The following is a 25,303-nucleotide window of genomic DNA, read 5'->3' as shown; positions in this document are numbered from 1 at the left end:
TGCTAGTTCTGGACCTCAAAAGTGTGCAAGCTGTATTCAGGAAGGGATATATGAAGAAGGAATTTCTGTTTTGGAAACCAGCTCAGTAAGTAAAATTGCATGTTTTGTTGTTTGTGTTTTTCTTTTTTAAGTAAACTCACTGATGTTGTTAATACCAATTGGTTTCTGTTTAAAGCACAAATTCTGAGATTCCCTTATTCTTAGGAAATGTTCTCTTAAGTAGTGAGAATTATGATGAATATGGGGGACTCCGCAGCTTCTAAAATCCAGGTTATGTTAATATAGCAGTGGCCTACTTAAAAGCTGTAATAAAGGTTTGTTTGCCATTAGCACACCTTTGAGGATGTAATGTGGCAACTGGCTTGGGAGGAGTCTTTTTTTTTTTTTTTTTTTTTTTTTTTTTTTTTTTTTTTTTTTAAGAATTGATAATAAGGAATGAAGAGACTGGACCAAGACTGCAACCCCTCAATAATTTCTGTGGTTGGTTTGTTTTTTCCATTGCAGGCTTTCCCAGACAACGCAGCTCGTCGGGAGGTGGAAAGTCTGCCTGCTGTCTGTATTAATGATGGTTGCACGTGGAAGGGGACTATTAAGGAATACGAGGTAAATATCAAAGGAAGGCTTTTGATGTGTGTGTGTTCTTTCTGTCCTCTGTGTATGTGGAATGTTAGGGGGAACTCAGGTGTTTTTATTTTCTGCTGATGCTGACAGTGATGGTGGAAGAGCTGTCAAGAAATTGTGCCACATAATGACAGTGTTAAGTTTGCTGTGCTATGTGAACCTACAACCTATTTCCAACCTGTGAGCTTGGGGAAAGTGGCCTGTCTGTGATCCGGTTTCCAGCCAGCTGCTTCTGGCTGCTACAGTGCCATGTAGTATCTGCAGAATTTGACAGTGAATTTGGGCATCGTTCACTGTCTTGCCACACATCACTCCGAGTTGCTCTGGACTACCAGACCATTGGACAGAATGGCTTTCTACTCTTCTTTGGAATTATTTTGCCCTGCTCTTCCTGGGGAGCACATCAGCTCTTTAATTCAGGCCTTCTTCAGATGGCACAGGGCATTTATTTGGTCCTTAGCATGTATACAGCTAATGTGCCACATGAGAATTGTGTTCTGACAACTGCAGAGAACCACACGCTTCTCTGTGCTTTCCAACAAGTCAACACTGCTGTGGAGATGGCATTGTTAAAATGTGTTGGCAGTTAGGAGCAACGTTTATTCACCTGTGAAGTTTTGGTGCTCCTGAAGGATAGTTTTGTCATCCATACTGGAATGGAAGAATGTGAAGAGCCTGAGATAAGAGGAATCAATGTTTTTTTCCCTCCAGCACTAGCCTGAGGTAAAAAGATTGTTGCCCTGTTGTTTGTGGAGCTTTGGTAGTGGATGAGGAAAATGTTTAAGCTCAGTTTGGATTCTCTTAGCAATGCCTTTGCAAGGAAGAGATAGCACAACTGTGGGTTGTGCTTGAGTATTCTGCTTGGCTTGCTGAGCCTGGGAACAGAGGGGTGTCCTGCACCTGTGCTTCCTTGTGTTCTTGTCTGAAGCTTTCAACTTTTTCACACTACAGTGCTGTCCAAAAGGTAGTAGGATGTTAAATGCTTCTGCTTTGAACCCATTCTTCTTAGATCTGCAAGTGGCACATGGTGTGTGTGCATATGGCTGAAGAAATGTCAGGTTAAAAGCTTAACACTGGCACAGCAGAGAAAACTGAGGAGTGCTTTTAATGCACAGTTCTCGTGCCTGCTGCAGTGTTCAAAATGGTCATTGTAGCGAGTGAGCTGATCTCCATTAGCCTAAACCAAATGACATTTGTCAGCAGCTTGCAGTGCTAACGTCAGGGTGCTGTGACTGATGGAAAGGACTGAGGACCACTTCCGATTTTTTTCTCCTGGATTTAAAAGAAGTCTTGAAGATAAGTTCTTCAGGGTGCAGCAAAAAAATCATCAGATGCCAAAGGTTCTTAATGTGGTCAAAAGCAGGCTTGGGTCCAGCCAGTACTTGAAAGAGAAAAGTGAAAGAGGCAACAAGCTAAGTCTCTCTTCTTGCAAGGGTGTATGCATGTAGTGCTTTGGGTTCTTGTGCACAACTGTTTAAGAGAGTCTGAGCTGATAAGGCTGCACTTTGTTTTTCACTCTCTGTGTAATCTTCAAAAGGTCCTGAGAAATGTTTCACTAGAGAAGTGTTTCCAAGAGATGCTACTCTGGGCTACTCTGGAGTTCTTGGGCTGTGGCTCCGTGGTGCTGTGCTCAGCTGCTACAGCCATCGTTAGCGTGGGGCTGGGATGCTGGCAGTGCAGCTCGGTCTGTCCTGGGGGTCTTTGCCCCTGCTGCTAAGCACAGTGCAGACTGTGCTAGCAAGGGAAACATCGTTTTGTGCCCTCCCTGGAAAAGCTAATCCTTGGCAGGGAGCTGGTGAGGGGAGGCAGGGTCAGGCTGGTATTACCTCTCCTCCCAGCTGCCTGCAAAACAGCTGTGGCATTTCACCGAGCCTGGCTGTCCTCGTGTGGCCGGGAGCTGGGGAGGTGGGGGTATTTGTGGCTGAGGAGTACTGGGGAAAGGAGCTGTCAGACAAACGTTTTAGCCTGGAGCCTCTAGCGTATGTGAACTGATGTTAAACCATGACTTATGGGTAGACTTACTAGCTTTGTGTTGGTTTGGTGTCAGCTCATCTTTGCAGTTTGCCTCGTGCTGTACAGTTGCATCTGTAGCCAGAAATGTGTGTAACGTCCTGCAGCAGCTCACGCTCCCACTATGGAAAGTCCCTTGCTGTGCTATTTCCGTCAGGACATGGAAAGTCCCTAAGAGCTAAATCATTGTTTGCTCATTTAAAAATTGTGCAGTATTGGTACTGAGAGACTTATTTGGCTGCTGTTCTCTTACAAATCAAGAAATACTGTCACTTCTGGTTTGCTAATGTTATCAGAGTTACGAGCAAGGAAAAAAAATGCTCTGTAGCTGAAAAGTTCTATATATTCAACTTTAAATAAATAAGTTATTTAATCTCGGTTTTGCTTTCTGTCCAGGCTCCCAAAGTTCAAGTCTCAAAGGGACATACAAAACTGAAAGAGTGAAATCTGCTTGGACATGACTTGCACTTCTGCTTAAAATTGTGCAAAGCATACAAAATATTTACGTGCTTAGAACATGTCTGGCTTTACAAATGCATTTTTCTGACTGCTGGATGCAGTTGTAAATATTTAGTAGCATTTGGATAAAGTATTTTGTGGTGGGACTGGAGGGGTTTTTCCTTTTAATCTCTAACCTCTTTTCATGTATAGGTTTCCTGATAAGTCTGCCTGAGTGTACATAAAGGAAGGCAGGCTGTGGGCAGAAGCCTTTAGATTTAGGTGGAAAATCTGAGGAGGGTTGCAGATACTAAAAGTAGCCCATTCTAAGACCAAGAAAACATCCTGTGATATCCAGGTAGAGGGAGTTTGAGGAAACAATGCAAACACCTCTGTTGGAGGTGGAGACCTTAAGTCCTCTCATTCCTCAGCACTGACGCGTGTTTCTTTTCTCTGGTTGCCTCTCTACCATTTTATCAAAATGTCTCCAGTTCTCACATGCCTTTTATTTTCACCTTCCCCACCCCTGGCTCCCTGTCCTCGCCCCCGCCTGCAGTACCTGCAGGTCTGGCGTGCTGCCTGGTGGCTGCGCAGCCCTCGTTGCCGCCCTGGCCAGGTGAGGTGGGCATCGCGTCTGGCAGGTCAGCCCAACAGGCAGCTTCAGCACCCGCAGGCCAAGCAGGAGGGGCTGGGATGGGAGGAGAGGGCTGCAGAGGGGTGTTACGTGGTCAGCTGTGTTGTTCTCATTTATAACTTCAGAGCTTTTAGCTTAATTTCTTACAAAGTACAGAATTATTTGAGACGTAAGGAAACTAAATTGTATAAGTTGTGTAAGGAGGAAAACTACAGTCTTAAATTTAATCCCGGTGGCTGTATTTTAGCTGAGTTAAATATTAATTCACTGGGGGGGAGTGCTAGTAAAACATAAGCTCATCCAGTCTGACTGTCACCCGTGGTGATAGTCTGTCCTTACCCAAGCTGGAGAATGTGTTTTCCTTGGAGTAAATTGTCACCTTGATTTTGAAGAGTTCCCTTTAATCAAAGCCTAAAAGGCTGTGGAAGATGCAAAACTCAGAACTTAAGTGCTAGTACTCCAAAGCCCGTGGTGTTGGAGAGCATGCCTGCAGCCCCTTCAGGGCTCCGTGGTTTCCCGAGATCAGGAAGACTAGGTACCTGGGAATTCCTTCCTCTCCTGTGCTCCTACAGTTTCCTGGGAGGTGATGAAGGACACCTGGAACGCTTTGTGTAGGGAAAACTGTCCTTCCCTGAAAATGTTTCTGGGGACCCTGAGCTGGGGGTCTCCTCCTTCATGATGCTTTATGACCCTTCTTTCCAGCCGTGTCCCTAAGAACGCCCTAATAGCTTCTGTTGGTGGTTTTCAACTTCAGCTTCAGGTTTTTGTGTGTTGTTTGGAACAGAGCTGCTGATCTTTGAAACTACTTTGACCAGTTGCCTCAGAAATGTAACGTTAAATATTTTATAGCAGTGTTACCTATATAGGTACAGCTTTTTAAATGTTGTGGCAAGCATACTTGGTGATGCTGTGCCAGTGTAACCAGAGTTCCTTATAAAATCAGGAATGGTGTTTGTCTTTTTCAAAGATTTTGGCTTCAAGTTACAGTATGGTCTTGAAGGGTCATTTGCAGCCAGCTCTAGCCTGTTCAGCAGTATCCTCCAGGCCCAGATCCCTTTCTCCTGGGAGGATCCATTTTCTACAGTACTTGCAGATAAAGATGATATAAAGGACCTCCTGTTTTAGCAAAAAGGGCACGATACACCTTTACTTTCCAGAGCTGGAGCTGAGGTCCACAAACAAAATCTGGCCTCCCTTGCAGTCCCTGAAGTTGAGTTTCTGTGGCTGGCTGCCCAGACGTTAGGCAGCTTCCCGTCCAAGCTGCGTGGTGGGAGGTAAGCCACAGGGAGTGCCCGAGAGAGCGCGTGGGAGGGGACTGGAAAGCCCCACCAGCAGAGGGTCTGCTCTCAGTGCTCACCCCGAGAAGCAGCTCAGCCTTGTTGTGGTGGCCCACCCAATTAACAGGCTTAACATCTGCCCCTTTGAAAACAAAGAGCTGTAACTTGCTTACTTTGAAGCTGAGAAGGGTAATGTGTCCCAGTGAAGCCTTGATATAAAGCCCCTTGGAAGCCTCAGTTTGAACACAGCTTTTGGAGACAGGAATTCCTCGGATTCCAGATACCAGTCAGGTGCCAAAGCCATGATCATGCCTGCACCCTTGTTTAAAAGGTAGAGGCAGTTTCAGCTTTTTCGATAAAGTGATTGGGTTTGAGATCAAGCTATCACCATGGGCTTGACTTCTACAGTTTGCAAAAGCCATCTGTCCCCTTCTGCGAGCGCCTGTACTGTTCTTGGCCTTGTGCTGTAGCAGCCCTTCTGTGCAAGGCCTGTGCCTTCACTCTGCTAGGCACAGCCTAGGTTGAGAGGAACAGTGTCTGCGCTGCCTTTGCTCACCACCTGTGTCCTGCAGAATATCACCTGTCTTAACCATGCCCTTAACCAGTGAGATTTCAGCCTGAGCTGTCAGTTTTGATGTGAGAGATCAAGGTGAAGCTTTGCATGCTGGTGAAAATACTGCTTAAAGGATGGGGGAGATCTCATGTGTGGTCATGGTCTGGAAATCGGTTGGCATGGTCAGTGTTTTTAGTATACTTAGAGCAGAGCTGGCGGGGAAGAAGACCGGCCTGGCTCAACAGAGAATTGTGGCTTGATCTTAGGAGGAAAAAGAGGGTTTATAAGCTTTGGAAAAGTGGGCAGGCCACTAAGGAGGACTTTAAAGAAGTAGCGAGGCTGTGCAGGGACAAAATTAGGAAGGCCAAAGCTCATCTGGAGCTCAATCTGGCTACTGCCGTTAAAGATAACAAAAAACGTTTCTATAAATACATCAACACAAAAAGGAGGACTAAGGAGAATCTCCATCCTTTACTGGATGCGGGGGGAAACTTAGTTACAAGAGATGAGGAAAAGGCGGAGGTGCTCAATGCCTTCTTTGCCTCAGTCTTTAGCGGCAATACCGGATGTTCTCTGGATACCCAGTACCCTGAGCTGGTGGAAGGGGATGGGGAGCAGGATGTGGCCCTCATTATCCATGAAGAACTGGTTGGTGACCTACTACGGCACTTAGATGTGCACAAGTCGATGGGGCCAGATGGGATCCACCCAAGGGTACTGAGGGAACTGGCAGAGGAGCTGGCCAAGCCGCTGTCCATCATTTATCAACAGTCCTGGCTATCGGGGGAGGTCCCAATCGACTGGCGGCTAGCAAACGTGACGCCCATCTACAAGAAGGGCCGGAGGGCAGACCCAGGAAACTACAGGCCTGTCAGTTTGACCTCAGTGCCAGGAAAGCTCATGGAGCAGATCCTCCTGAGAGTCATCATGCAGCACTTGAAGGGGAAGCAGGCGATCAGGCCCAGTCAGCATGGCTTTATGAAAGGCAGGTCATGCCTGACGAACCTGATCTCCTTCTATGACAGAGTGACGCGCTGGGTGGATGAGGGAAAGGCTGTGGATGTGGTCTACCTTGACTTCAGCAAGGCTTTTGACACCGTCTCCCACAGCATTCTCCTCAAGAAACTGGCTGCTCTTGGCTTGGACTGGCGCACGCTTCGTTGGGTTAGAAACTGGCTGGATAGCCGGGCCCAAAGAGTCGTGGTGAATGGAGCCAAGTCCAGTTGGAGGCCAGTCACTAGTGGCGTCCCCCAGGGCTCGGTGCTGGGGCCGGTCCTCTTTAATATCTTCATCGATGATCTGGACGAGGGCATCGAGTGCACCCTCAGTAAGTTCGCAGATGACACCAAGTTAGGTGCGTGTGTCGATCTGCTTGAGGGTAGGAAAGCTCTGCAGGAGGATCTGGATAGGCTGCACCGATGGGCTGAGGTCAACTGCATGAAGTTTAACAAGGCCAAGTGCCGGGTCCTGCACCTGGGGCACAATAACCCCAAGCAGAGCTACAGGCTGGGAGAGGAATGGTTGGAAAGCTGCCAGGCAGAGAAGGACCTGGGAGTGATGGTGGACAGTCGGCTGAATATGAGCCAGCAGTGTGCTCAGGTGGCCAAGAAGGCCAACGGCATCCTGGCTTGTATTAGGAACAGCGTGACCAGCAGGGCTAGGGAGGTGATCGTCCCCCTGTACTCAGCTCTGGTGAGGCCGCACCTCGAGTACTGTGTTCAGTTTTGGGCCCCTCGCTACAAGAAGGACATCGAGGTGCTTGAGCGGGTGCAGAGAAGGGCGACGAAGCTGGTGAGGGGCCTGGAGAACAAGTCCTACGAGGAGCGGCTGAGGGAGCTGGGCTTGTTCAGCCTGGAGAAGAGGAGGCTCAGGGGTGACCTTATTGCTCTTTACAGATACCTTAAAGGAGGCTGTAGAGAGGTGGGGGTTGGCCTGTTCTCCCACGTGCCTGGTGACAGGACGAGGGGGAATGGGCTTAAGTTGAGCCAGGGGAGTTTTAGGTTAGATGTTAGGAAGAACTTCTTTACAGAAAGGGTTGTGAGGCATTGGAACAGGCTGCCCAGGGAAGTGGTGGAGTCACCATCCCTGGAAGTCTTCAAAAGACGCTTAGATGTACAGCTTAGGGATATGGTTTAGTGGAGGGCTGTTAGCGTTAGGTTGGAGGTTGGACTCGATGACCTTGAGGTCTCTTCCAACCTAGAAAATTCTGTGATTCTGTGAAATGCTGCAGGCTTTCCTGCTGCTAATTAAAAGCAATTTGGCTGCCAGAACTGCATATTGGCGGTGAATTCAAAGTAGTGCTATGAATGTGCCAGTGCCTGGCATCGTTAGCATGGTGGCATGATTGGAATCCACTCCCTGGTGACAGTTTGCTGTTAAGCAGTGACCTTGTTAGATATGAACAGAACATCTTGACGATCTTTTCATGAGCCTGTAACTGGTAATTGTAGCCTGGAGTTATCTCTGGATCACATGTTCCAATTCCTTTGAACCTCACTATTTGTCAAACAACAGTTTACCAAGACTTGTAACAGTCCAGTGCAGTAATTCGTAATTTCCTTGGCAATCGGATTTAGTCTTTTTGTTTCAAAACCATGCTGACCATACCTGCAGCAGGGGTGCAGCAATGCAGCAGCTCTGACTGACAGCCTTGCACATGCTCTGGGCAGTGTCTGCACCTCCACCCAGGAGCAGTTCACACCGACACCAGGTCAGGTTCAGGCTTGGGCTTTTCTAGATTGTTCTGAGTCCCAGCCTCTCCATTTCAGACTAGAATCTCCCTGCCAAAGTCATTCCTCTGGGATGGTGCGGATTGCAAAACACAAGAATTTGAAGAAAGCATCCTTGAGTATCCCAGAGACTAGTACTTGCATAGTTCAAAGCAAGTAGGAAAAGACAGAGTCTGTCATAGGATACGTTAGAAAACCTGCTGCTGCTTTCAGAAGTTTCTTGTGCCTTCAACTTTCTTCAAACCCTGCTATTGCTTTACAAGCTCCTTCAGTGCAAGAAATACAGCCTTGAATTCTTTCAAAGAAAGCCTAAATCAAACGTCTGTTTAATCAGTCCTAAAAGCTGATTAATAAAATAACAGAATGCTGAAAGCAAAAGTTCTTCTGCAACTGAGGTCCTCATTCTGAAACCAGAAGTGAGCAAGGCTCTGCGAAACCCATGACATCATTTCTGCCAATTTTTGTGTTCAACTCAGATGAAGGCTGAGGCTTTGGACGGCAGAGTAAAGGCTGTGATGGTTCCCAGTTCCCTCGCTGACGTGCATGCTTAACTCTAGTTCAGAGCTCTGAGTGGTACTGATGTTGACTTAATCTGTGGTTTTGATAGTTTCTTTGAGGTTTAATTAGTTGTGACGTCAAGTGGACTTGCTTGTTCTCTCAGCAGTGTGTCTGAGCAAAGGGAGCCGTTTGTGTCTGGCATTTCCTGGTGCGATGTTCTCAGAAAGCTCCCTTTCCCCGGCACTGTGAATCACAGACTGGGTCCTGGAGACCCATTTTCAGTGTTTTCTCTACAAAGCTGTGGGCTCACCCTTTTCCTTGTGCCCAGGCTAAGATGCCAAAGGACCCGTGTGCTAGCATCTGGGCTTGCGACTGTTGAAAGCTCTGGCAGTGCTCTGTTGTGCCACTTCCCCTACAGCTGTTTTTCCCCTGCATTCCTATTAATTTTCCTTCCTCTTAGGTGCGCCCGCCCTGCTGCCAAGCCTTTCAGCTTTGCGTATGCTTCTTGTTGCTGTTTTCATGCTCTGAGGGTGCTACTGGCTCTCACTGAGCGATGTCCACCTGTGGGAGACTTTGCAAAAGAGCCAAGTAGTATAGCCTACACCAAGCCTGTCCTTCTGTGTTTCCGGTATCCCTGGCCACCCTGCTCTGTGCCGATAACCCTGGGGGGTTCAGAGGGAGGCTCCAGCAAAGGCATCTTGCAGCTGCTGGTTGCTACTCTCTGCTGCTTGCCTTGTCTCCTAGCCAGAGGGGAAGCGTTGTGTCATGCTGATGGATTTCCTAGTACAGGTGGAAAACCTCCATAAAAACAGGTTTGTGGTAATATTCCAGCTTATGAGCAGGGCAGCCAAGGGTAGATGCGCATCCTTTTCTGTCACCATGACGCAGAGATAATAACTTTCATCAGTTACCTCCTCTGTAGTTCAGGTTTAGCAAAGCTTTGAGACACAGAGCAGCAATCAGATTAAACTGCAGTTTTCCCTTTTGTCTTATTTACACAGGCTCAGCAGAGCAGCTCATCCTGGCATTCCTTAGCAGATGATCGTTACATCCTCCAGGGGTCAGCTGCTGTTACTAAACCCAGCTTCTTTGCCTCTGTGTGTCTGCGCTTTTCTGTACAGCTGTATTGAAATGTGCTGCTCTTGTTGTCACAGAGCTGCCATGAGGGGAACTGCCCGTTCCTGCTGATTGAGTGCCAGGCATGTAAGGGAATGATCACACTGAATGACAAGGAGCGCCACTCTGAGCGGGAGTGCCCCGAGAGAAACCTCAACTGCAAATACTGCAAATCGCTTTTCTACTTTCCAGATATTAAGGTACGAGAGTTACAGCACGCACACAGGCAGGCATAGTCGTATGAGACCCAGAGGCAAGGGGAAGAGTGCTGGATGTCTCTGTTGCAGCCCACTTGTGCTGCTCTGGAGAGGAGTAGGGGTAGGTGTTACTGTGCCGAGCAGCTGCAATGGTCACCTGCAGGCATGTGCACCATGAGCAGATGCTCACACATTATCGTGCTCCTTCCAAAGGTGGTGATACCTGATTTTTCCAGTCTCTCAGGTGGGCTCCTAATTCCCTGTTCTGATGGAGATGTAACTGATGTGTTGTACGGCAGTGTCACTGGGTTGTCTTGCTGTTTATTTCTAGGGAGGGAAGTCCAGTTTGCAAGATCACCCAGAGGTTTTTGGTTTTAGTTGAGTGGGAAGGGGGTGTTACCATGGAGACTGTGAACTCTGCCCACGTTTTTTTCCCCACTGCTGTTGAATGCTGGGGCCTGACCTGAAGGCGAGTCTGAGCCTTGGTTTCCAACTGGTGGGTGAAGTCAGTGCTGATGTAGCTGGAGAAATAGCCCTAATGGTCTGAGTCAGGCTGTGGTCTTTCAGCTCTGCTTTAATTCTTTTATTGTCATCTCCCCTCTCCTGCCCCTATCTAACTTGATTTTCATTGCAGGTTCACAGTGAAAAAACGACTTTGCTCTTACCTAGCATGTTTGCAGTGATGGCTTTCCAAAGCTGCCTAAAATATTTGTAGCGAATGCCTAACAGTCAGAGTTGCCTGTCTTTGCTGCAGCAAAGCTCATGGATGTGGGTTTGGGAGAGCTGTAAACAGGAGGATTGCCCCATTCCTGGGGGAGTGGAGTGCTGCGGTTCAGGCTTGTATGCCAGCCCCTGCCCCAGCTGCTGAGTGGGGTGGGTGTCTTTGAGCAGATCCACTCCTCTCTGTGTGGGCACCTTCCTCTGGCACCTGTGGGGAAGGGGCAGGGACAGGAGTTAGAAGTAGGGGATTCCAGAGGAGCCCTAAACTCTTCATATGAAGATGTTTGTTGAGAGATTTGGATCTGTGCTGGCTGGAGCACATGTTTCTGGGTGCCTTAAGCAATTTACACACAGACCAGTTGCATGTGCAGTTTAGCTGTGCAGTGCTGTTTAATTAATGCTTTCCTTCTCTGGCTGTGAGCTCAGTGCACATCTCAGATTTGCATGTATGTGGTATGTTATTATCGTGGTGCAACTTGGCATCAAAATGGGAGGTAAATGCCACGTGGTGTGTTAGAATAGCAGGGAGGTGGGGAGAGGGGAGCGCAAGGAGAGGCTGATTTGTGAGGAGGTGATAATTTCACACATAGCAGCTTACACAGGAGAAGGCAAGTTTTAAATACCCCCTTCTTAAATAGTTGTATCTGCAGTGACGTCTCCTCCAGCCAGACCATAGCGTCTGTTCTCATGCCAGCATTTTGTGGGTCATGGGGAAGATGCTATCTGGCGCTTCTAGAACATGAGAGCAGGAGGTGGGTAGAAGAAAGGGTTCAACCCCTCTCTGCAAGGGGGATGAAGGAATGTGCTTTGCCTCAGGCTTCCTCTGCAGGTGCTAATCCAGGCTGTCCATGTGCGTCCAGTTGAGATGCAGAGACTGGGAAGTCACTCTTCCAGGGACAGAGCAGTGATACTTCTGACTCTGATTACTCATTTAAAGTATAAAAAGGAGAGAGTAACTAACAAGCCAAAGCTGAGCCACTAATAGGTTTCACTTTCCAGTTTCTGATGTGGTAACAGTACAGAACAGCTTGTCCACGTCCCTCCCCCTCCGAGAATAACTTGTTTTAATAAAGAATAAATGTGACCAAGTTTTCAAAGCACTTAGTTTCAGATAACTAGTTTATAAGTATTTAATTTTTTTTTTCTGTTACTACCACAGGGGTATAGTTAAATATGCTTATCTTTTAATCTGAATTTTGAACTACATTTTAATGGCATTTATAATGATGTGTCAAAGTTCACGTAACCTTGGATAGAAAAGCAAGACATGCTTTCTGGTTCCCTAATTAGAAAAACAAAATGTATCATGTGTTTCAACTGGGTGGTGTATAAAGAGAAGGTTTAAGTAGTATGGAAATAATACAGAAAGCAGAGGCATGTTCCATCAGTCCCATTTTAGCTGATATTGCTGACCCTAGGATCTGTAGAGGACAGAGTATCACATTGCCATGATCATTTATTCACCTTCTCTGGCCACAAAACAAGTCGTGAACTCTTGCTACAGGTGTGGGTGCTTATGTGCAGGGACTGTTAAGTGAAATTGATTTGAACTATTTTTTCTTTCTGGTTGAAAAATGATTTTCTGTTGAACTGATCCAAATGTGAAGATTCTATCAGACAGTTCAGCTCAGCACATGACAGGCTATGGGTTCATACTTCAGCTGACTGATAACCGCTACAGTGGAAAAATTATTCAAATTATCTTGCTGAGATAGTGTCTTACTTCACTTAACCTGCTTGAACGTGTATTTTCCTGCCAAAGCCATAAATTGAGCTTCCTGTTGATTATCTTGTCCATCAAAATAGTAATTTGATTTTTTTTTTTCTTTCAAAATTATTATAGCAACTTCTTAAATTGAGGCTGAGACTTGGAAGGCTATATAAGCACCCAAAATTCTGGTAGCCTGGTGATTGCAGAAATGAGTCAGCAAAAAGACTTTCCAGCATGACCAAAATTTGAGATAAGTTGGTTGAGGACAGCCCTCATGTAATACAGAACTGTGCCTGTTGAGCTGTATTCATCTTAGTAACCTTATTGGGGCCTTTATTTAGAGGACCAAATAGTCTCCTGTTGATTCTTTTACAGGCTCACGATGAAGTCTGCCCTAAGTTTCCATTGACGTGTGAAGGCTGTGGGAAGAAAAAGATTCCAAGAGAGAAGGTATCTGACTGCTGGGGAGCTCTGTGCGATGGCGTCTGGGGTCTACCACCAGAGCTTCTCAGGGCTCGGAGGAAAACTTGGACTGTTGGAAAGCGGAGTGGGGAGAACAACTAGGTGTCAGCATTTTGTACAAATCCAACTCTTCCATAAAGTTGAAAATACTGGTAGGGTGTTGGGAAAGGTGTCTAGTCAGCACTTGTAGTTCGGTGTTAATACTGCTAACATAATCTTCCTATGACTTCTGAATTTACTATGTGTAGATACAGAACTTCCATAGGAAAAGCACACTTGTGGGCTTAAAGGGTAGCTTTTTCATATGTAAAGCGATTATCTTTACCACTAGTGCAATCTTGGGAAGCAATGCCATCTCCAGCTAAAAAAAATTTTTAATTAATCATGTAAATGAATCTGTATCTAGTAGGGCCTCTATGCTGCTGGCTCCTGGTGCGAGGCACAAAGGTCTGAAAATCAAAGTTTTGGAAAACATCTTCAAAAAACACATTCATCTGAAACTGTTCTGCCTGCTGTGGGCAAACATTTTTAATAGTGCAGTTGCAAAAGGCCTCTGTAGCAGGGCAGGGGACATAGAAGCATCAAAAAGATGAGTAAAGAGTTTTTCAAAATAGACAGTGTAATAAAGGACTTTGTGCTGTGATCTTCAGATGCTGATCTGCTTGTCTGCAGGCTGATGCTGGAGCCCAGCAAAGAGTAGCCTTATGCCTGTAAGATTCCCATACGTGATCTATTTTTTGTTTAAATGATAACTCCCTCTTTTATATTTTTCCAAACTTTTGTTAACTGCAGAAATTGTAGCCCTAGTCCTGCAGCATATAACTGAGTAACCTGACTCATTAAACAAGCCAGATGGATCTAGAAGTATTTTTAAACGTGGTTTAAAAACAGTTTCAGTTGATATCTGTTGTGGCAAACGTAGGTGTCAAATGTGGAATGAAGCTGTTGTTCAGAATACACCACTGATATCTAATGATGAGATATATCAAAAACAAGATGATGGTGTGCCAGTGCTTGTTAGCATTAGTCACACATTGTGTGGGAACCCAAAGGAGTCATCTTGTAGGCTACAGGATTATTGGTGCTTTTCTGTAGAAATATCCAGCCTCAGCCTCCGTTCTTCATGACAGCTGCCAGATGTGAGGTGGCTGAGGTGTAGCGTGCCTACGTACTCCAGCAAATGGGTACTGGATGCAGCAGAGGACCTTCCCTTGCAGAGGTGGATCTGCCGTAGTTGCTATAAATACTCAGGCGGGACCATCAGAAAGCTCTTTGTTCTCAGATTTACAATGCTTAGTTGGAAGTAAAAATATCAAACTGTGGCACATCCCCACCAGGGTTACATGAATTGTACACATGTAAATGGATACCTATTTCATAAGGTTGTTCCTCATTCCTCCTCTTCTTCAATGAAGCTCGTTGCTCAGCATCCATAATGTGTATCTGTGCTATCTTCTTTTTCTTACTAGTGTGTGTAGGTGAGAGGTGGGACCTCCTAGTCCTAGAGAAAAATAAAACTTCCTTGCAGATGTCAGTGCTCTGTTTAAATTACAGTGGCAATCCTAACTAATGGTAGGCGGTGTCCAGGTTTAACCATACACTTTGGAAGCTAGTGATTAGTGATGGCTTGGTTGTTCTTTACTTTGTTTTCAGTTTCCTAGACCTTAGTGAAACAGAAGGGGAGTTACTTGGGTCACATAAGATCTGTCTGACATTATCTTCTTTCTTTTCTAGTTTCAGGACCATGTGAAGACTTGTGGCAAATGTAAAGTGCCTTGTAGATTTAAGGTTGTTGGATGTGCTGAGATGGTAAGGGTTTCTGTTCATGTGTATCTTAGGGACTTGTTTTTTGGTTCCAGTGTTAAAACCTCCAGACCACTGTACCCCAGACTTCTGCAGATCTTTGTATTCGGCTATTTGAACAAAATGTTGTTTTAAACCCTTTGCAAATGCAGTCCAACATCATCTACTGTCTGGACTTTGGATACCAGAAAATGAACTTAACACAGAAGGAAACCTTCTTGAGAAACGCACTGAGTACTTTGAGGCTCCTGGTGGTCATGTCACTGACAGCTGTAAGCTTAGAACTGGGTGTACAGTGTCTTATTCTCCTGCTAGAACTTGAACAAGGCAATGTTTCTCCGTGTGACTTAGTTTTTGTAGCTCTTACTGGTGATGTTAATATAAATCCATTCTCAGGGGAATTATGTAAGGGTTTTTCCTTTGGTGTCATTAAGTATATTTGAGCCCTTTTGCAAAGGAATGGAGGAAGACAAAGTACAACAGTGTCTGCAGCTGAGGAAATGTTAAGCATCCATCATTATATATGATTGCAGCTTTTCTTTAAAAAAAAATCCACCAACTAACACTGCATTTTTTTTAAACTATTTTTCTTTTTTTTTTTTTTTTTTTCCCCTTTATAATTAAAAGCTAATGTTGTGGCCTCGAGGAGGATATTTTTCTGTGGATGGTGACAGCATAGCTTGAGCTTGTTGAATGGGATGTATTTCTCTTCGTGTAGGTGGAAAATGAAAGGCTACCAGAACATGAAACCAAGTGTCTGGCGGAGCATCTGTACATGCTACTGAGCTTTGTGCTTAGCCTCAAGAGTGGGTCTGGAGACCTGAAGCATTTTCCTGTCCTTTCCTCATCACAAAGTAACTCCCCACTACTGGCAGCAAACTCTCTGTGCTCAGAGTCAGAGCTCTCCAAATCCATGGAGCTTTCCAAGTCTCTGGAGCTCTTGGGAAGATGTGAGGCCCTTGAGAAGAAAACAATGACCTTTGAGAACATTGTCTGCGTGCTCAACCGGGAGGTGGAAAGAGTGTCTCTAACAACTGAAGCCTATAGTCGGCAACATCGATTAGACCAGGAAAAAATTGAATCTCTGAGTAACAAGGTATGTAACCACTGGGTAGGGCTTTCCAGCACTCTGAGCAGAGCTTTTTCAGTTTACTTTCTATGTTATTAGTTAGCAAAACTTCACCATATAGTCCTCAATCTCCATAAATCTGAAGATAGAACTAAAATACTGTTTGTGCCCATGCCCAACCCTCAAAAGCTTCCTGGAAAATATGGGAATCAAACTGACATGCAGAAAGTATTCAGGTCTCTCTTAGTAATGAAATGATGCACACACTGAGATGTTCTTAGGTTTTCCAATGAGAGACAAAGTACCCAGCATTTCACTGAATCTCGTGGAATTTGTGGGCTTTACCACTTTCCAGACCTTTCATAAGGAGCCTAGTCATCAATGCTACATCACTGATGCATTGTACGTAGCATGGTCTAGAGAGAAGAAGCTGCCATGGCCGCTGTGCTCCAGTACTGTCCCAGCTGCATGCTGCCCTTGTGTTTTGGTGACTGGGAATTTTGCAGTTCATAGCTAATCTTTGCTTTCTCAGCATGAGATCTGCCAATATAGATGTAACCCTGCTACCTAGCAGCAATTAACTATGGTGAGACCTTCTTGGCTCTGTGTAGGTTCTTCTGTTTCTCAGTCTAGTTTTGTCACAAAGATGTCTTGTTTTTTCCCCCAATCCTCACCTTTTGGGTCGTAATATACTGGAACTGCTCATTGAGAGGATTTTTCCATTCACTGCAAGAAAGTTTCCAGTTCAGACACAGAGTTGCATTAATGTGTGGTCTTCAGAATGGCAGGACACAAAAGGAACTTCTGGTGAATTGGCTTATGGTATTAATCTTCTCCCGCCTGTGGCCCTTTGTCGCTTCTGGAGAATGTCTGTCACTAAAGATCAGACCTGAAGGGGATTCTGGTGGCTGCTGGCTTTCTTAGGTCTCACAGCAGAACGTGTGTCTAACCAGGCTGCACCATGTGTCCCACCGAGCAGGTTCGGCAGCTGGAAAGGAGCATTGGGCTCAAAGATCTGGCCATGGCTGAGATGGAGGAAAAGATCCGCAGCATGGAAGCTTCCACCTACGATGGTGTTTTCATCTGGAAGATAACAGACTTTGCCAGGAAGCGCCAGGAGGCGATAACAGGCCGCTCTCCTGCGATCTTCTCTCCAGGTTATTGCCTGAAAAATAGCAAAAGCCTTTTGTGCCTCAGCTGGGTGTGGGATTTGTAATGGTGACCTTTGCAAGTGACATACTTAGCCATTCAGATGTAATTCTGTTCTCTTCCTCTTTCCCAGGGGAATCTGAATCACTTATTTTTTTATTTCTATTTTAAAAGCAATGGGCTAAATAAGTGCTGTGTTTATCACAGAAGACCTTTTTAATTTCTCATAATGGAAAGTGTAAACATCATAGTTCCAAAATAGTTCTGCATGATTCTTCAGTTACAGTGAAAATACCCAGAGACAGTAAAACCAGTAATAAACTAGTTAAGTGAGGGAAGAAATACGTTTTAGAGCACAAAGCACGAAGTTGCAAAAGACAGTATCTAAATAAAGCCCATCCCATACACAGGGAAGTGCTTGAGCATCTATTCCAGGAGGGGACTCTCCTTGTGGAACTTGCCCAGCCTTGTTGCTTCTGTTTTTTTAAAAAAAAAGAAAAATCTCATTAAAGAATTTGTTGTTTTCTAGCTTGTTTGCTTATGAAAGCATTTCTCAGGATTGTAGCTGTGAGATGAAACCATCTCTGCACACAGTCCATTGCTTGGTGGGGTGCTTGCCTCACAAAGAAACAGCTGAGGGGGTGAGTTTGTGTTTCCCTGAGTGGGAATCGCTTAGATCTAAGCATGTTGAAGAACTTTTTCAAAACGTCCACTTGCACGTGAGCCAAGAGCATGTATGCTGTACCTGCTTCCTGGTATAATGACAAATCAGGTTGTTGCTGGACCAGGACATAAAAACAATTGCATTTTTAAAGCTATTTTAAAAATCTTTTCTGGATGAAGGCTGTATAGGTCATTTTTCATGAAAAACTGAAGGAGAAAAGGATTCCCCCTTTTCAGGGGAACTAAGCTAAACTGCTACTGAAACTGTGTGCATGCAATTAGCATTTCCTTTTAAAAGTCAGTGACAGCTGTGGAAAACCCCTGTTCTCTGTTCTAGAAAGGCAGCACTTCCTTCCTTGTTAGCATGTATAAATCAGGTTCAAATCTGTTTTGTTTGGCTTAGAGATAGGGCCTTAAATCTTGCATCCTGTTTCCTGCATGGTGCTCAAGAGCTTCTTGACCTCAGCATCTCCTGAGGCTGCAGTTTTGAGGCAGAGTCTGGACCGAGCTGACAGCTCGTCCTTTTGGCCTCTGGCCACCAGCTTCCACTGCTCACTGTGCTGGGGCTTCCTGCACCCTCCATGAGCTGATACAACCTGGTGTTGTCGCTGGGGGACAGAGATTCTTTCCTAGGGTGAAAAAACAAGTCAGCTGGTGGAGGGCTGTAAGCAGGAGTTGGCTGGAGGGCAGGAGTGGACTGGAGGATCTGTGGAGGAGGGAGAGGGGGGTGAGACCTCTTTGAATGCATATTTCTTCTGTCCAGATGTTTGCTCGATGGTGCACTGAACGCTGAGCTCCTCCCGGAGCTGCATCTCATGTTTCCTGTGACCTCCTCCTTGGCACTGTGTGCAGCCTGGTTCCCATCCTGCTGTGGTGTAGTGCTGCCCAGTAAATCACCAGGGAAGTGAAAGCAGGCAGATGCCAGTCTCGGCTCTTTTTGTAAAGCACTTAATCAAAGGAAAAACAATACCTTTTGGTCCACCAGACTGTTTTGTGGTGCTGGTTGATAGTCTGCTAGTGAAAGTACTGTACGTGGCTGGAGAGACTAGAAGGTAAAGGTTGCCTCTGCCAAACACACAAGGATGTTTATGGAAGAGGCAGGACTCTTTTTTTTTTTTTTTTTTTTTTTTTTTTTTTTCTTTCTTGCAAGAGCAAAGTACAAGGCCTTGTTTCCTTCTGTATTCGATTGTGGCGCTTAGATGAGAGATTTTCATTCCCTGTGCTGCTTTACCTGAGAAAACTAGGCTGAGAAACAAACACGTTTCTTGGTTGTTTTTTGCTTTTTTTTATTAAACAAAACCCAAAAACTTGTGGAGGTGTTTTTTTCCTCTTACAGAGTGAAATAATAGTCTAGTAATTATCAGCCTGGGAAAGAGACAGCTGGGAGGAGAAAGCTATGAATGGGATGAAAAAGTGAAATGAGGATGATTGTTGCTTTTGTATTAAAACATAAAACCAAGGAGATACCACGTGAGATCTGTTTTAAAACAAATAGAAGAAAGTACAGTTACCACTCTCAATTGCATTGGCAGGAGAAAACAATTGCTGCAGGATTTTGCAAAGGCCCAGACTGTGAGAGTTCAAAAGGCAAATCCACCCAGTAAGGGTGGATCCAGGGCAGCCCCTGGTGAAGTTCCTGCTTGGCAGCTGCTGGCTGCCAGGAGCAGGCAGCTCGCTGGGATCCTCCTTTGCCTCTGACGTGCGTTGCCTTTGCTCCGAGATGGTGGGAAGCAGGGCATCCTGTCCCTGCTGCTGCTTTTGGTCCACTGGCCTGGTGTGTGCGCGTGCTCCCGCTGGTGTCCTTCCCCCAGCCCCCTGCCTGTCTGCACACTGACAGGGTCACAGGAGTGCTGAGAAGCCCCAGGCTGATGGGTGGGCTGTAAGGATGAGCTGCTTTGACTAGCAGAAGATGGCATCTGCCCCAATGCCCCTCACTTTCAGGGGAAGCAGGTAGAGAGAGGGCTGCCCGGAGGAAGCAGGCTGGGGGCGTCAGTACGGACACACATGACAAAGTCCTGATTTTCTGCTCCTCTATGCCTGGCCCGTGGAAGTTCACGGCCTCTCTACCATTGCCAGTGAGCCCGTTCAGAAACATGCACCAAGTCACATGCAAAGTGCCAGCGGCAGTCACCTCGGAGTGCTGCTGAGCTGCCCCAGGCCTGTGTTGCTACGAGGGGGCAGCTGGCGGCAGTACCCACTTCTGAGGCCCTGCATGAAGTCAGGAGGGTACCGTGGGCATTGGTAGAATTGTTTGAAAGTAAGAGACCAGTATCTGGGAGCACCGCTTGCTTGGTGAGCCTCTGCTCTGGTCAGGGGCAGTTAGCTACGAAGAGGGTGCAGTGAGAACCACGCATGCTCTGCCCTGGCTCAGGTGTTCTGCGTTTTTTTTACTCTTACCTGTCAAGGCTGCTGTGGTGAGCTGTCACTGTAAGGCATTTGCTGTCTGCGTGCAGCACAACGGGTTGGTCTGTGGTGGGGTGTGGGGGGATCGCACAGGGACCTGGCAGAGCTCCATCTCTACCTATGTCCAGGGAACCTCAGGTGTCCTCGGAGTGCAGGAGGGCAAGGAGAGACTGTTCTATGGGCAGCTTCTGCGATCCATGCTGCAGCACTGTGCTTCTCATCTGGGTTTAGGGGCTTGTGGGAGCCTTGGCCTTAGCTGTTTCCAAGGCAGTCTACAATCACATCTGACCATTGTCTGTCTGTGGTAGCTTTCTGGAACATATCCATTTTGTTTTAAGATCCCAGCCTGGTTTCTTCTAGGATCCAAACCGTAGAGTCCTCAAAGTTCAGAGGAAACTGCTGGTGATAGGCTTTGCTGGTTCTCACCCTCACTGTGTCTGTTTTGCAACAGCTTTCTACACAAGCAAGTATGGCTACAAGATGTGTCTGCGCGTTTACCTGAACGGGGATGGCACCGGGCGTGGGACCCATCTGTCCCTGTTCTTTGTGGTGATGAAAGGACCCAATGATGCTCTTCTTCGCTGGCCTTTCAACCAGAAGGTAGGCTTGGGATGAAGCCTGCCACGCCTAGCGATGTGCCACTCGGAAGCTCTGAGCCCTCCTGAGCTGTGAGGCACCAGCCGTCCAGCCTACTGGCATCAGCCACCCTGGGGATTCCCCTGTTGTGCTGAAAGCACCATGTGTGCTACGGGGCAGGACGTGTGAAACAGCAAAGGCTGTGGCAGGAGAACAGCAATGTCTGGAGGGCAAGCGGAGCCTCTGCACTAATACGGGACTGGGGAAGATTGTCATCTCTGGACTCTGTTCTGTGGCTGCTGCTGGTGCTTTTGATGCTTGCTCAGCATCAAAAGTTCAGATCTCAGTTCCTAGACCTGCAGGTTTTGCAAAATGCTTGAAGGCTGAGCCAGGGCTTACTGATACAAAGAGGGCCACCTTCTTCCTGAGTGGGATGGGAACACTATGGAACCTAATGAAATAGCTGTGTTGAGTATTGGTAGCAAGCTTCATGGCATCCAGTTTTAGGCTTTCACAGTCAGTGACAGCCCTGTGCTACCACACAGAAGTTTCCAGTGACAAGGCAGGATGTGGGGAGCATTTCTGCAGAATGTCAGAGGTGACATTCTGTGCTGACCCTAGTTCCAGGCATTTTTCAGATTTGTAGATGTGTAATGTGGCTTATGGTTGCATCTGTACGTGAATGTTTAACAGGTTTAATGTGAGCAAATCACTGGGCTGGGTTTCACTGTCCTTTTTATTCAGCTGCTCTTGTGTCTTGTCACATTTCTCCACAGGTAACTCTGATGCTCTTGGATCAGAACAACCGGGAGCACATCATTGATGCTTTCCGACCTGATGTGACATCCTCCTCCTTCCAGCGACCCATCACGGAAATGAACATTGCCAGTGGGTGCCCACTGTTCTGCCCCGTCTCCATGATGGAAGCGAAGAACTCCTATGTCCGTGATGATGCCATCTTTATTAAAGCCATCGTTGACCTCACAGGCCTCTAGCCCTCCTCGCCTCCAGGAGCAGTGAACACAGAGCCAGCCCTCGTGGGGCACCCCCCTCTCATGCTGCCCTGCAGGCAGGTCTTAGAGTGAGGAAGGGGCAGGAAGCAGAGGGGGAGAAGCCTATACCTAGCCCCTTCCCAAAAAGGGACCTTCTCTGCGCTGAGCAGCAGCAAGGTGTCTGATGGGAGCCCTCTTCCCTGGTGTCAGAGAGACTTTTCCCAAGACGAAATTAGGGTGGACATTCACAGTTTGCATGGTACAGGGGTCGCCTGCAGGGACTTGGATATTGAACTGCCACCATGCTGGTTTCCCAGTGAAAGCAAGTGCATCTTGCTCTACCAGTTCAGTGCGTGGCCTCAGCTTTCTGTAGTGAAACAAGGATTTGGCCTGCCTGAGCACCACTTCATCCATCTGGGATTTTCTTCAGAGATCTCTGTGGTCCTGAACGTAGTGCTGGCTGAAGGAATACCACTGCCCCATGCGGGGGCTGGTTTGTGCCTCGCTGTCAGGAAGGCTGCAGCACTTGTCTGCCAGGATGGGCTTGGGCGGTGCTGCCTGGCTTGCTGCTGTTCTCTTACCACTGATACCACATGGAAGAACCGAGGTGGCACAGGGGGAGCAGCACCCTGTGCCCAGCTGTAGCTGGGTTTTTGACTGGGGGAGTGCTCTGGGTGTGTGGAATGGATGGGCTGGCAGCACCAGGGCTGCCTGTGATGAAAAACAAAAGTGACTGTCCCCTGGAGCCTGCCCCTCCTCTCAGGGGAGAGGAGGTGACTGCAGCGCTTGTGCCTGCCCCATGCAGACTTTTAGCGGGACCCTGTCCCTCAGTATTGTGTTGGAGGGAGGTGGGTGCAGTGGTGGAAGCTATCTTCAGGCACACACAGATGCTCGCGAGCTTGCTTTAACCCTGGTCATGGGGCAGCTATGGCAGTATGGACACAGCAACCTTCGCAGGCCCCAGCACCATTCCTGGTGTGGGCATAAGCCCTGGCTGTGCCCTCCTCTCTGGAAACCACCTGCCCAGGGCCTCCTGGTCAGCAGAGCAAGCTCCCTCAGCCTCTTGGAGGGCCTGCAGCCACCAGGGTCAGACTGGAAGGGGCTGGAGAAGTCTCTGAGTGAAGCTTGTGCTGTTGCCCTTGCTGTTTCTGGTTTCCTCACACTGTTTCCTTGTGAGCAGCAAATGTTCTGCACCTGTACCCCAGAGAAGGTCTCTGTATTTCGTGGAGAAGAAACTGCTGTCATTTCCCTCCATCATGGCTAATGAGTCCCTCTGGTGTTGCTTTGTGGTGGCCACATGTAACTCTGGACTGACTGTTAGCCAGGTTGGACTCCTGAGGCCTGCTGCCTTTTCTCCCTGTGCTTTCCAATCTCATTGCCTAAACGTGACCCATGAGATGCTTGATTGGCTATCTGGCTGCTGAGCATCCCCCCTCAGCCCTTATACTTGCCTGGGTCAGCTCTAGCTCCTGCACTGGCCTGGAGGGCAGGCAGAGAGGCTGCTGTGCCAGTCTGGAGGGAAATGACCTTCCCCCTTGGTGCTTGTGAATGCAATTGCTCTGCAGGGGGAAGTGAATTTCCCCTGGCTGGGAGCTGCCAGAAGCCTGGAGGTGCTGCCGTGTGCTCCGTGGAGGAGCCCCAGGCTCCGCTCTGCTGGCTGCTGCTGACACTGTCGTTTCTGCAGCCACTTGCCCAGACCTGGGCCACGTCTTCAGCATGGGTGGCTCTCCCTGCCTGTGGAAGGGTGCTGGGGTGACCTTTCAGCCCCTGTTTGAAGTCTGGTGCAGATCTTATCCCTGTTGCAGTAGCTGCTGAGTCCTAGCCCAGAGTGCAGCTGTGCAGAGGCTGGGGCCTGGAGCAGACCTTGCTGTGCTGGCAGGGGAGAGGAGGCTGGGCCAGCAGAGCCGCGGTGGGCACAGCAGCAGTGCCCCCAGCCAGCTCCCACTGGCCCACAGCTGCCCCTGCCCAGCCTGGTGCAGCCAGCAGCAGCCTGGATGGACCACGCTGAGCCCGTCTAGGGCTAGCGGGATCACTGCTTTGTGTAAGGGCAGTGGAAGGTAAGGGGAGCAATTTTGGTTTGGAAGTAAAAGTGACCCCAGGTCCCTCTCCAGCTGAGTCAGGCTTGAGTCAAAGCACAGGGAGCTGGCCAGGGGAGTGCTCAGGGCAGCACCTCCTCCTTCAAGCAGTACTCGTGGTGCTGGCTGCACGCCCTTGCGCTGCCTGGCCCCTTGCTGCAGCCCCTGCTTTGTGGAGAGGCGAGGGCTATGGGTTGGGCAGGGGCTGCCCATTTCTTCCCAAGTGCTGATGGTCAGCGTGTGGGATGTCCACCTGGAGCAGAGCAGGCCTGGAATGCTTTTGCACCTGCTGCTTGCAGCCTCACTGCTTTGTGCAAACCATCTTTGAGCTTGTCCTGGGGGATACTGGTACCCTCACCCTGTTGCCTTAAGAGGAAGGAAAGAAAACAACAACAACAAAAAACTAGCAAGGCCTGAGCTTTGTGGAGGAGGCCAGGCCCTGTGCTGCCCAAGGAGTGTCCCTGCTCACACTTTGCTTGGAGAGGGGGAGGAAAATCAGCACTAATGGTTTAGAGTTGAAATTGTGTATTATTTTTTTTTTGGGGGGGGTGGGGGGAGGGTGTTGATCTGGAGCAATCTGTGTCTTTGCTCATGGGGCATTTGCTCAGCACCCCCTGGCTGAGGGGGTGGGGGGACCAGGTCTGGCTCTGTAGTGCCTGGCAGCACAGCCGCCAGGAAAGGCACCCAGCAGGAGCACAGGCTGTGGGGGGTGTTGGGCTGTGCTGACAAGCAGAGGAGACTGCTGGCAACTTTACCCTGCCCTGCCGTGTTGTTTCCCTTCCCTTACTACAAGGCTGAGGAAAGGGATGGCTGGTCCTGAAAATGCTGTCTGGCCCTTTTTCATTTTTTTTTTAGCTCTCAGGTTTGCAGGGTTATTTGTAGTGCGTACCACTTGCAGCGATCTATGCACTGCGGTAGGAGGGTAACGTCTTCCCTTGGTGTGATGCTGAGGCTGGCTAGCAGATGGGCATTTATCACGAAGCACAGCTGGATTTTGTTTGTTTGTTTGTTTCACTATTTGACCACAGCTATTGGAGAACAGCCACCTCAGCCTGTCAATGTGAAGTAAGTTTTTCCTTGAGGATGCCGTACGGTGAAAACCACTAATAAAAGCAGTTTGAAGAGTTTTGTGTAACTTGTGGAAGGCTGTGGCTTCAACACTGCCCATGGTGGAAAAGGAAGGGCAGGGCCAGGACTGCCTCAGGCAGGGCTGGAGGTTATTTTTGTGCTCACCATTCTCAAGCTGCTGGCTCTCTGCAGGAATGCTGCAACCCTGCTGATTCAAAATAAGCAGGGACACGGTTCCATAGTGGAGAGACCCATCCCCAGGCTTGGCTGCTGAAGATTCAAACGCCCAAGAGGCTGCAGGGCTGCTAGGAACAGGCACTGTTGGTGCTGTGCCTGCTTTACAGGGACCAGCTGCAGCCACCCAGGGGACCAGCTGTATGGAGGGGCACAGTGAAGGTGTTATGCATAGACAATAAAAGAGCAGTTAAATTCCTCTAGGCCAGGCTGTTTTTTGTATCAATTCCTAGGTGCTAAGCTCCAGCCTTCAATTCATTCTGGGCACTTTACAACAGTCACAGCAGTGCAGGCCTGATCTGGGC

General features: G+C 47.8%; 1 protein-coding gene across 10 annotated transcripts in view; it reads left to right on the top strand.

Annotated features, from left to right (window-relative positions):
- TRAF2 (TNF receptor associated factor 2) overlaps nt 1-25,201 on the top strand; it is a 28,893-nt gene extending 3,692 nt beyond the window's left edge. For 7 of the 10 annotated variants that reach the window (XM_082775722.1, XM_082775724.1, XM_082775725.1 and 4 more), the window contains 10 exons: nt 7-85; nt 505-603; nt 9,915-10,076; nt 12,880-12,954; nt 14,701-14,775; nt 14,922-15,041; nt 15,488-15,865; nt 16,818-16,995; nt 20,505-20,653; nt 21,406-25,201. In XM_082775722.1, the coding sequence (XP_082631848.1) occupies nt 7-85; nt 505-603; nt 9,915-10,076; nt 12,880-12,954; nt 14,701-14,775; nt 14,922-15,041; nt 15,488-15,865; nt 16,818-16,995; nt 20,505-20,653; nt 21,406-21,624 (1,534 nt within the window). In that variant the 3' untranslated portion in view covers nt 21,625-25,201. The remainder of the gene's footprint in view (nt 1-6; nt 86-504; nt 604-9,914; nt 10,077-12,879; nt 12,955-14,700; nt 14,776-14,921; nt 15,042-15,487; nt 15,866-16,817; nt 16,996-20,504; nt 20,654-21,405) is intronic. The other 3 variants (XM_082775728.1, XM_082775727.1, XM_082775729.1) reach the window with 3 other exon arrangements.
- The last annotated feature ends 102 nt before the right edge of the window (nt 25,202-25,303 follow it).

This window comes from Aythya marila (genome assembly GCF_965140915.1).
Source record: "Aythya marila genome assembly, chromosome: 19".
Classification (NCBI taxonomy): Eukaryota; Metazoa; Chordata; class Aves; order Anseriformes; family Anatidae; genus Aythya; species Aythya marila.
Note: the sequence above shows the minus strand (reverse complement) of the source record. Positions and strands in the feature narration are given on the sequence as shown.